The sequence below is a fragment of the Hemiscyllium ocellatum genome, chromosome 49 (genome assembly GCF_020745735.1).
Source record: "Hemiscyllium ocellatum isolate sHemOce1 chromosome 49, sHemOce1.pat.X.cur, whole genome shotgun sequence".
Lineage (NCBI taxonomy): Eukaryota > Metazoa > Chordata > Chondrichthyes > Orectolobiformes > Hemiscylliidae > Hemiscyllium > Hemiscyllium ocellatum.
In genome coordinates, this window is record NC_083449.1 from 9,085,034 (window position 1) to 9,096,398 (window position 11,365).

General features: G+C 44.4%; 2 protein-coding genes and 1 pseudogene across 2 annotated transcripts in view; 2 read left to right on the forward strand and 1 right to left on the reverse strand.

Moving 5' to 3' along the window:
- Positions 1-7,377: 7,377 nt before the first annotated feature.
- On the forward strand, positions 7,378-7,921 carry LOC132837187 (late histone H2B.L4-like). Its single transcript, XM_060856904.1, has one exon. The coding sequence runs from the start codon at positions 7,389-7,391 to the stop codon at positions 7,767-7,769; it is 381 nt and encodes a 126-aa protein (XP_060712887.1). The 5' UTR covers positions 7,378-7,388; the 3' UTR covers positions 7,770-7,921.
- Positions 7,922-8,428: 507 nt separating this feature from the next.
- Positions 8,429-9,188, forward strand: LOC132837328 (histone H2A-like; annotated as a pseudogene).
- An 873-nt stretch (positions 9,189-10,061) lies between these two features.
- Positions 10,062-11,365, reverse strand: part of LOC132837099 (uncharacterized) — a 489,878-nt gene continuing 488,574 nt past the window's right edge. Inside the window, exon 6 of the mRNA XM_060856790.1 lies at positions 10,062-11,080. Within this exon, the coding sequence (XP_060712773.1) occupies positions 10,765-11,080 (316 nt within the window). The 3' untranslated portion in view covers positions 10,062-10,764. The remainder of the gene's footprint in view (positions 11,081-11,365) is intronic.

Genomic DNA, 11,365 nt, shown 5'->3' on the forward strand with positions numbered 1-11,365 from the left:
TGCTTTGAAGTAAATGCATTTTAATTCATTAGTCCTACCTTGTCCCTGCTTGCCCTGACTGTTTGACTCGTTCCTGTTCTTAACTGTACCAGTCTCTGACTGATCTCTTTCCTCACTACTTCCGTGGTTCTCACCCCCCATTCCCGCGCCCACCACCTTAGAAGTTTAAATCCTCCCGAGTGGCTTGAGGAAATTTCCCTACCAGTATATTAGTCTCCTTCCAATTTAGGTGCAATCCGTCCTTCTTGTACAGGTCACTTCTACCCCAAAAGACATTCCAATGATCCAAAAATGTGAATCCCTCCCCATACCCCAGCTCCTCAGCGATGCATTCATCTGCTCTGTCCTCCTATTCCTGCCCTCAATAGCTTGTAGCACTGGGAGTAACCTCCTGTTTAAATTTCTGCCTAACTCTCTGTAATCTCCCTTCAGAATCTCAACCTTTTACCTTCCTATGTCATTGGTTCCAATGTGGACAATGACCTCTTACTGTCCCCTATTCCCCCGTGAGAACATTTTGCACACTCTCTGAGACATCCTTGATCCTGGCACCAAGGAACCAAGACACCATTCTGCTTTATTGCTGCTGGTCACAGAAACGTCTGTCTGTACCTCTGACTATAGAATCCCCTAACACAATTGATCTCTTGGAAGCCGATGTACCCCTCATTGCGTAACAGCCAGTCTCAGTACCAGAAACTTGGATTCTCAGGGGAACATAGCATGAACAGCCGTCACCCCCTACACTTTCCAAAACAGCGTACCTGTCCAAAGGGAAATCAAATATTGACATGAAAAGGTACACATTCGGACAGATACCCAGAGGTTATTGGACACAGAATGAGAAAGCTCTCATAAAGTGGTCTAGTTATAATCATGTGAACAATAAATTCAAAATAGAGATGCAGAACATAACTTACAATCATAAACTGTACCATTGAATAAAAGTTGTGGAAATTATCCAAAGTGCTTTACACTGTTGAGACTGACAATGTTAGAAAAAGTCTCACTTTCATTTACAGTACATAGAATTTCATTTACAGTGAAGAGAGAGATCATTTGGCCCATCTCCCTGCACAACTCTCCAAAGCGGATCCCACCCAGATGTAGACCCCACCCTATCCCCATAACTCCACGTTTGCCAGAGTTAACCCACTGACACTGCACATCCTTGAATACTACAAGACAATTTACCATGGCTAATCCGCAACCCTGCACATGTTTGGACCATGCAAAGAAACTAGAGCACTCAGAGGAAACTCATGGAGACACGGGCAGAACGTGCAAACTGCACACAGGTAATGAACCAAGGCTGGAATAGAATCTGTGTCCCTGGCACCACTGTGCCACCATGCCACCCTGAAATGGATGGCAATGTACAAAACCTTATTCATGTTGAGCAACAGAGATTTGAAGTAAATAGAGCTCCTGCAGTTTCTGCAAGTGTCATATTAAACAGAGACAAATATACAACTACACTCACTTATTCACAGAACACAAACTGACAGGCACAGATACTTTCAGGTACAGATGCACTCATCCATTCATATAGTTGAAGCTGTCAGGGATAGACTGATGATTGCACAAACACATTTGCATTGCAGAAACTGACAGGTACAGATTGAAATCTGCACTCAAACATTCACATTGCAGAAACTGACAAGTACATTTTGAAAACTCACCTACATTCCCAGAGCAAAATTTCACAGGTATATATTGATTACTACATTTTTACATTCAACTAGAACATAATGGGGCAGATTGATAACTAAAATCACATTGATGTTGCAAAAACTGACAGGTGGAGACTGATAATGCCACTCTCATATTCACACAGCAGAATCTGACAGGGGCAGATAGATAATTGGACCGTCATCTTCACATCACAGAAACTGACAGGGAGAGATAGATAACTAGACAGTCATATTCAAATTACAGAAACTGATGGACAGATCAATAACTACACTTCCATATTCACAGATCAGAAACTGACAGGTACAAAGGTGAGGACTGCCAATGTTGGAGATTAGAGTCGGGAGTGTGGTGCTGGAAAAGCACAGCAGGTCAGGAAGCATCCGATGAGCGGGAGAATCGACGTTTTGGTTAAAAGCCCTTCATCAGTACAGATGGATAACTACACCAATACATTTACATCGAAGAAACTGACAGGGAAAGATTGATAACTACACTCATGCGTTCCTGTCGCTGAAAGCAACAGGTACCTTTCAACATGTACCCCCACATGTTCACTTAGCAGAAGATAGCAGGTAGACGTTGATAACTACGTTCACATTTTAACAATGCAGAAACTGACATGGACGATTTATTAAACTATCACATTTAGACCAGAAACTGTCATATTCACACAGTAGAAACCAACAGGTATAGGGTGATAACTTCATTTAAGTATGCATATAGCAGAACCTTGTTGGGAGAGGGTGATACCTGTACTCATATATTCACATAGCAGAAGCTTAGAGCTGCAGGTTGATACATACGCTCTCATTGTAAGTATGAAATGGTTGGGTATATTCTCATTGGAGTTTTGAAGAAGAATGTATGACCTTTAGAGCAAAAAAAAACTGACAGGAATTGACAGAGTTGATGCTGGGAGGACGGCACTGCTCATGAAAGAATCCAGAGTAGGGGACGTAGTTTTGAACAGGAGGCCTTCTGTTCCACAGAGAGCAGTTCGGGTTGGGTTAACAGCTTAATTTATACTAATTCACCCATATACCTTTTTTTGATACATAAGGGAGTCTTTGGTTACGGGCACTAAAAATCAAAATGAGATGAAGACCATAGCTAAAGCCTTTGTGATCTGTTCTCCTGACAGAGTACAAACAGGCAGATAGAAATGTCACAGATTTCTGTTGCTTCTTATTCTGTTCTGCTTTGAGATATTTAAAGTGACACAAGATAGAAAAAAATTAATAACTACAGCATATACACTGTATCTGCATGACAGGATTGGGAGGTATCATTCACTTTATCTGTAACTTACTGATATGTGTGTGCTCACAGATCACATACTGATCGATTCAGTTATAAGTTACCCTGACGTATCAGGGATGGAGTGAAAAAAAACCCATCCATTTCATCAGAAACTTTGAGATGTTGAGATATTTGCTGTCTGTCATGCCAGTGATTGACTGACACGGAGTAAATATCAGATTAGAAAACACTAAGTAATCAAATCTAATCTAACAAACTGGCAGCTACAGAATTAAATACTGAGTCACTTGTTAAGCAAAGCAATAAATTGTTAAGATATAATGCAATTATTGATTAGCTAGAAACTGGCATAAACAATGTAACATCAGCAGTGACATTGTTACTGACAATATCTGCAATGTACAAAGTATTATCCTTTATCAAAACGCTGCAGTTATAAATACAAACTCAGCTTCAATTTGCAGAAGCTGATATTCATAAGGTATGGGAGTGGAGGATAGTGAGCCCTACCTGTCGAAAGTGCTACCAGGTACTTTCAAAATTGACACCGACAGAGTAAAGCAACAAGGTACACTTCAGAAGGTTTGAGTTACAGACCAGTAACATACTGACATGTTAAGACTGTGAAATAGAGTTTACAAAAATACACCTCAGTAACAGAAGGGCACAGATTGGAGTTGAGAGTGCAGTGCTGGAAAAGCACAGCATGTCAGGCAGGATCCGAGGAGCATGAGAATCGATGTTTCAAGCATAAGCCCAGCATCTGCAATCCTCACTTTCTCCTGGGGGCACAGATTGAAGGAATATTTTTAAGTGGCTGGCAAATAGTGTATCGTTGCATACATCAGTGTTTGATGGTTACAGAATAAAAGCTGTCTTGAAGTAACACTAATTGACTATTATACAGAGGACCAGAGCCTCAGTGGACAGATGTTGAGTTAATGCCAAATGTGTAAATTAGGACTCGACAGATACAAAGTTAAAGTGACACACACACACGTGTTAACAGTTGCTGGTTAACAGGTATTCGCATATGACTGAGATAAATCCCGACATGAAACTGAAAGACGACTAAATGAAAAGTGCAGCAACGTGGTTCAGTTACACTGCAGGTTCTTGCAAAGCACACAGTTATCGATAGGAGAGGGTACAATCGGAAGTGACAATTTTTCTGTTGAATAAAGGGAACTATGGAGCTATGAGAGAGGAGCTGGCCAAAGTTCAATGGTGCAATATCTTAGCAGGGATGATAGTGGAGGAACACTGGCGGATATTTCTGTGTATAATGCAGAAGTTGCAGGATCAGTTCATTCCAAAAAGGAAGAAGGATCCTAGGAGGAGGCAGGGTGGCCGTGGGTGACGCGGGCATATGAAGTTAAAAGAAACATATGAAGTTAAAAGAGAAAAAGTATAACATAGCAACGTGGGAAAACGGAGGACTGGGAAGCTTTTAAAGAACAACAGAGGATTACTGAGAAGGAAATACGCAGAGAAAAAATTAGATACGAAGGTAAACTGGCCAATAATATAAAGGAGGATAGTAAAAGCTTTTTAGATATGTGAAAGACAAAAAAATGGTTATGACTAAAATTGGGCCCTTGAAGACAGAAACAGGGGAACAAAGAAATGGCAGATGAATGGAATTGGTACTTCAGATCTGTGTTCACTGAGGAAGACACAAGCAATCTCCCTGAGGTAACAGTGGCTGAAGGACCTGAACTGAAGGGAATTTATATTTGCCAGGAATTGGTGTTGGAGAGACTGTTAGGTCTGAAGGTTGATAAATCCCTGGGGCCTGATGGTCTACATCCCAGGGTACTGAAGGAGATGGCTCGAGAAATCATGGATGTATTGGTGATTATTTTCCAGAGTTCGATAGATTCGGGATCAGTTCCTGCGGATTGGCTAATGTTATACCACTTTTTTAAAAAGGTGGGAGAGAGAAAGCAGGAAATTATAGACTAGTTAGTCTGACCTCAGTAGTGGGAAAGATGCTGGAGTCTATTATAAAGGATGAAATTACGACACATCTGGATAGTAGTAACAGGATAGGTCAGAGTCAGCATGGATTTATGAAGGGGAAATCATGCTTGACTAATCTTCTGGAATTTTTTGAGGATGTAACTCTGAAGATGGACGAGGGAAATCCAGTAGATGTAATGTACCTAGACTTTCAGAAAGCTTTTGATAAAGTCCCACATAGGAGGTTAGTGAGCAAAAATAGGGTGCATGGTATTGGGGGCAAAGTACTAACTTGGATTGAAAGTTGGTTGGCTGATAGGAAACAAAGAGTAGTGATAAACGGCTCCATTTCGGAATGGCAGGCAGTGACCAGTGGGGTACCACAGGGATCAATACTGGGACTGCAGCTTTTTACAATATATGTTAATGATATAGAAGATGGTATTAGTAATAACATTAGCAAATTTGCTGATGATACTAAGCTGGGTGGCAGGGTGAAATGTGATGAGGATGTTAGGAGATTACAGGGTGACCTGGACAGGTTAGGCGAACGGTCAGATGCATGGCAGATGCAGTTTGATATGGATAAATGTATAGTTATCCACTTTGGTGGCAAGAACAGGAAGGCAGATTACTACCTAAATGGAATCAATTTAGGGGCAATCAATGGGCAGTACAGAGAGATCTGGGTGTTCTTGCACACCAGTCAATGAAGGTAAGCATGCAGGTACAGCAGGTAGTGAAGAAGGCTAATAGCATGCTGGCCTTCATAACAAGAGGGATTGAAGCAAAGAGGTTCTTCTGCAGCTTTACAGGGCCCTGGTGAGACCACACCTGACGTACTGTGTGCAGTTCTGGTCTCCAAATTTGAGGAAAGACATTCTGGCTATTGAGGGAGTGCAGCGTAGGTTCACGAGGTCAATTCCTGGAATGGCCGGATTTCCTTACACTGAAAGATTGGAGCGACTGGGCTTGTATACCCTTGAGTTTAGAAGACTGAGAGGGGATCTGATTGAGACAAATAAGATTATTAAAGGATTGGACACTCTGGAGGCAGGAAACATGTTTCCGCTGATGGTTGAGTGCCGAACCAGAGGACACAGCTTAAAAATATGGGGTAGACCATTTAGGACAGAAGTGAGAACAAACTTCTTCACCCAGAGAGTGGTGGCTGTGTGGAATGTTCTGCCCCAGAGGGCAGTGGAGGCCCAGTCTCTGGATTCATTTAAGGAAGAGTTGGATAGAGCTCTCAAGGATAGTGGAATCAAGGGTTATGGAGATAAGGCAGGAACAGGATACTGATTAAGTATGATCAGCCATGCTCGTATTGAATAGTGGTGTAGGCTCGAAGTGCAGAATGGACTACTCCTGCACCTTTTTTTATTTCAAAAATATACTTTATTCATAAAATATTCATAAAAGATTTGATGGACTGTTCATTTGGTAATGCCATACATATGTCAACATCTACATACACAGCTCAGAATTATCATTGTTACATACAGGTCTGTGCATTCTTCGCTCATATACCCATATATTTAGCTGAGACGTCAGCAGAGCCCAAATGACTGCATGGGCCCCCCGTTCTTCTTTAGGCAGGCAGATGTTACACGGTGGTCTTTCCCCACCGCGCCTTGGTGGCAGCTGCCCAAAGCTTCAGCGCGTCCCTCAACACGTAGTCCTGGACTTTGGAATGTGCCAGTCTGCAACACTCAGTTGGGGTCAACTCCTTCAGCTGGAAGATCAACAGGTTTCAGACCACCCAGAGAGCGTCCTTCACTGAGTTGATGATCCTCCAGGCGCAGTTGATGTTCGTCTCGGTGTGCGTCCCGGGGAACATGCCGTAGAGCATGGTGTCCCGCGTCACAGCGCTGCTCGAGACGAACCTCGACAAATACCACTGCATTCCTCTCCAGACTTCCTCTGCATAGGCACATTCCAGAAGGAGGTGTGTGACAGTCTATTGTCTATTGTCTCTGGGCCCACAGTTATCAGTCAAGGTCTCAGAAATATATTGCATCAACCGCAAGCGTAGAAAACACTCACAGTCAGGTTCCAGTGGTTTGTATAACTTGATAAAAAATGTAATCACAATTTCGAATGGATGAGAGCTTTTTTCACAGAGTGAAAATTCAAGCCTATACAGAGGAATAGAAACAGACTTGCGGAACTAGAAACACATCATCACAACAACAAGCAAAAGGAAACCGAGTCACTTTTCCCTCAGTCAGACTGATAGGAACAGTATCACTATCTACGTCACGTTTCGTTGTAGTTCTTGACAGATCTTCATTGGATCCCACCTTATCCAATCTGAGAGATTCAATATGGGGGAAATGGTTCTGTGTAAACTACCCAATCAGAAAACAGGCTTTCCGTCATCCTTCATTAGCATTGATGACGTCTTCAGTCTATAAAGAGCAGCTCCGAGCCCGCTTTCCCTTATTCTGTGTCTGAAAGTGAGCGGCGCTATGGCTGATGAGAAGAAAGCACAGCAAGCATCCAAGAAGGGCGCGAAGAAAATCATCAAGAAGACGCCAGCGAAGAGTGGTAGAAAGAGGAAGCGGACCAGGAAAGAAAGTTACTCCATCTACATCTACAAAGTGATGAAGCAGGTTCACCCTGACACCGGCATCTCCTCCAAGGCCATGAGCATCATGAACTCGTTCGTTAACGATATTTTCGAGCGTATCGCGGGGGAGGCTTCCCGCCTGGCCCATTATAACAAGCGCAGCACCATCAGCTCCCGGGAGATCCAGACCGCCGTGCGGCTGCTGCTGCCCGGGGAGCTGGCCAAGCACGCCGTGTCGGAGGGCACAAAGGCGGTGACGAAGTACACCAGCTCCAAGTGAAGGACCGCACTGCACTGAAACAAACACACATCCACAACCCAAAGGCTCTTTTAAGAGCCACCCACGACTTCCCTGAGACAGCTGAACCATTTTGAGTTGTTAGTTTTAGTTTGCATATGATTTTTCATGAGGCATTTTAACTTCTCATGCTACGTGTTTGTGTTACTAAGTGCTTTGCAAATTATTCGGGAGCGAGGTGGAGAGAGCAGACCAGGCGCCAGTGAGTCATTTTCATCTTGTTTGTTCACCCCTGCCAGACAAATGCCCACGTCTTTCCGTCCCACGATTGATGCATTTTACCTTCTGATTTACTTTACATTTCCAATGCGCGGGTTTGATCCGATTTTTTCGCAATGCAAAATAAAGCTTCCTGCTGTCGATGAGAGACTTTCAAAGCGAACCGAGAGAACACCACACAGCTACCGGACTGAAACGTGGAGCTTTTGTTGAATCTGATCGAGAGCGATGAGGGAGGGCAGCTTTAAAACACTGCCATCGATGCTGAGCCGGAAGAATGTTGTGTGCTGCTCATCAGCACATCGGGGTGGTATAAAAATGTGAAAAGAAATGACAGGTTGCAGACTGCAGTGTTTGGCCTGTTTTGTTTCAGCTTCTCGAGGTTTAGAAAATAACCCACTCTCAATATCAGAAATGGACAGATGCAGTTCGGCAAATTTGGGAGAGTAAGAGCGTGTGAAGTACACATTTGTAAACTCAAAGTAAATTAACATGTATATTGATTTTTTCGAACTTTCTCAGTTTTTGTACTTCATTATTCAGGTAAAACATACTCCTTTGTTTGGAATTTGGCGGGAATTTCAAATTGGAAAGAAAGCGGTTGATGAATTGGCGCCGGTACTTTCCGCCCTCCTCTCCGGATTGGGGAGTGAAGCAGATTTGATTCGGGATTGGAACAACATTAGGAGATGCTGACCAATCAGATACGGCCGCCCCACCATTCCTCCCGAAGGTATAAGAGGCCCCAATGTGGGCGGAGTGTAGCATTCTCTGTGAAATCGCTTGTTATCATTGTCTGGAAGAGGAAAGGGCGGTGGGAAAGGTCGCGCCAAGGCGAAGTCTCGGTCGTCCCGGGCTGGCCTGCAGTTCCCGGTGGGCCGTGTTCACAGGCTCCTGAGAAAGGGCAACTATGCTGAGCGTGTGGGTGCCGGAGCGCCGGTCTATCTGGCTGCGGTGCTGGAGTATCTGACGGCTGAAATCCTGGAGCTGGCCGGGAACGCGGCCCGGGACAACAAGAAGACCCGCATCATCCCCAGGCACCTGCAGCTGGCCGTGCGCAACGACGAGGAGCTCAACAAGCTGCTGGGAGGGGTGACCATCGCTCAGGGCGGGGTGCTGCCTAATATCCAGGCCGTGCTGCTGCCCAAGAAAACCTCCGCTGCTGGATCTGCTAAAAAGTGAAGAGACCATTCTTGAATCTGATAACCCAAAGGCTCTTTTAAGAGCCACTCACAGCATCTGTGAAAGGAGCTGAACTCTATCGGGTCGAATTACTTTCCTTTTAATGTATAAAGCCCTGGCCGTTGTATCTGACAGCGCTAATTTTTTATTTCCTCTTTATTTGATACTGTTACTGTCTGTGGGAGCAGAGGAAGATTATATCATAGAATACGATTATGAGTGTCTGGAACGACACTATTTATTAGTGCACGGTCACTGCCTGAGTGATCTTTATGTTTGATCAATATTCTATGAATTTAGAATAGTGTCACGGATGTTCCCGATCGAGTCATACACCTCTGCAATTTATTCTCTTACTTTCGATAGCCGCTGGAGGGAGGGAGAGAGAGAGCGCGCGCGTGGTCAACAGCAGTTATTTTTCAGCCGTAAAAGGAGGGAATGCAGTTCTCCCCTGTAGAACTTCCTGCTCTTTTATACGTGATGGCGGGCATTTTCAAATTTGGCGCCATTTTTTCCCTTTCGCTCCTGCCTCCACCTCACCACAAGGTTTTCGCAAAGGGAAATGGGTTTTTCCCAGAAATATCTAACCCAATACCAAAATTTGATGTGAAAATCAATCTTCTGATTACTATATTTCTGCAATCCCTGAATGAAGACCTCATTAGTTGCAAATTCACTCCTGCTGCATTCCGTTTTTGTTTTTAACTAACTTCCGATCTAAATATAGTACTAATGCCCCCTATCGCTTCCTGCTCTCTCTCTGGATAAGCAACCTGCACCCGCCGTGAATCAATCGAAAAACCGCCGATTGAAACATCCTTAAAAGCTAAAACAGTGTACACCGATAAAATTACAGAACCACACCTTATCAGTATTTTTTATTTCATCCAGATTATTACTTGCCCGAAGACAATTTGTAATCGCTGCCTGAACGGGCAGATGAAAAACGTGCCACATAAACACATCCGCAGGCTTCCAGAGTGTTATGCCTGGGAAATATAAATACTGTAATATGTAACGTTAATGTCTGGGTTCCACAATAAATAAAGTCAAATTATTATTCATTGCATGGACAGCCAAGTACACATTGATACCATTACTGAGATGGACAGGTATTCACGAAAAAAGACGATCGAAGGGAACGGGAAGTTTGAGAAATATCAGCCATGTTCGAATGGCAGAACGAGCTGGATGGGCAGAATGGTCTAATACTGCTGCTACATCTTACAATTACAAGTTACGATGCGATTCTTTACATGCATAAATCAGGTTGCACAACAGTAGAGTCTCGATTGGCCAAATAGCCTCTTATCTACTGTGGGAATACTTGCAATTTTAAAATCATTCACCACGGTAAACAGCAACAAAGTGAACCGTCCACTCCGAATGCTCTCTACCGTAGAGCAGAACACTTTTTGGAACAGAAATAATTGTAAAAGTCGCGATAAACGCGAAATAACCGGCTACAGTAACAATCCCCTCATTCTGCATTACCTCAAGTCTCCGCTCTCTATCAGAGGGTTTGGGTGGCTCTGAAAAGAGCCTTTGGGTTCGCTGGAAAAGGGTCGCTTTATGTTCACCCGCCGAATCCGTACAGAGTACGGCCCTGACGTTTCAGAGCGTACACCACATCCATGGCGGTGACCGTCTTGCGCTTGGCGTGCTCAGTGTAGGTGACCGCATCTCTGATCACATTCTCCAGGAAAACCTTCAGCACCCCGCGGGTCTCCTCGTAGATCAAGCCCGAAATGCGCTTGACGCCACCACGGCGAGCCAGGCGCCGGATGGCTGGTTTCGTGATGCCCTGGATGTTATCACGGAGCACTTTGCGGTGCCGCTTCGCTCCGCCTTTTCCCAGGCCTTTGCCTCCTTTGCCTCTTCCAGACATCACGCTTCTTCACTCCAATCGCTGCTGAATGAGACCCGAGCTGCCTCCCCTTCCGTTTTTATACAGCCCGACCGGACCTGACTGAGAAAGAGCTGACAGACAGTGAGAGGCGGATCCGGAGAGGAAACTGAGTGACAGACAGAGCAGGCTTTGTTCATCCAGCTCCGCCTCCAGCTCACTCCAGCCCCAACTGTATCTGGGACTGAACCTTTTCTCCCCAAAGCTGACTGTTCCTGACCAGAGGAGCGCATGCGTGAGGCCCTCCCCCAGCGCTGTCATTGAGGAGCAT

Bases quoted from the DNA above. Each gene is read 5' to 3' on its own strand.
- LOC132837187 (XM_060856904.1), top strand. From the start codon at position 7,389: ATGGCTGATGAGAAGAAAGCACAGCAAGCATCCAAGAAGGGCGCGAAG.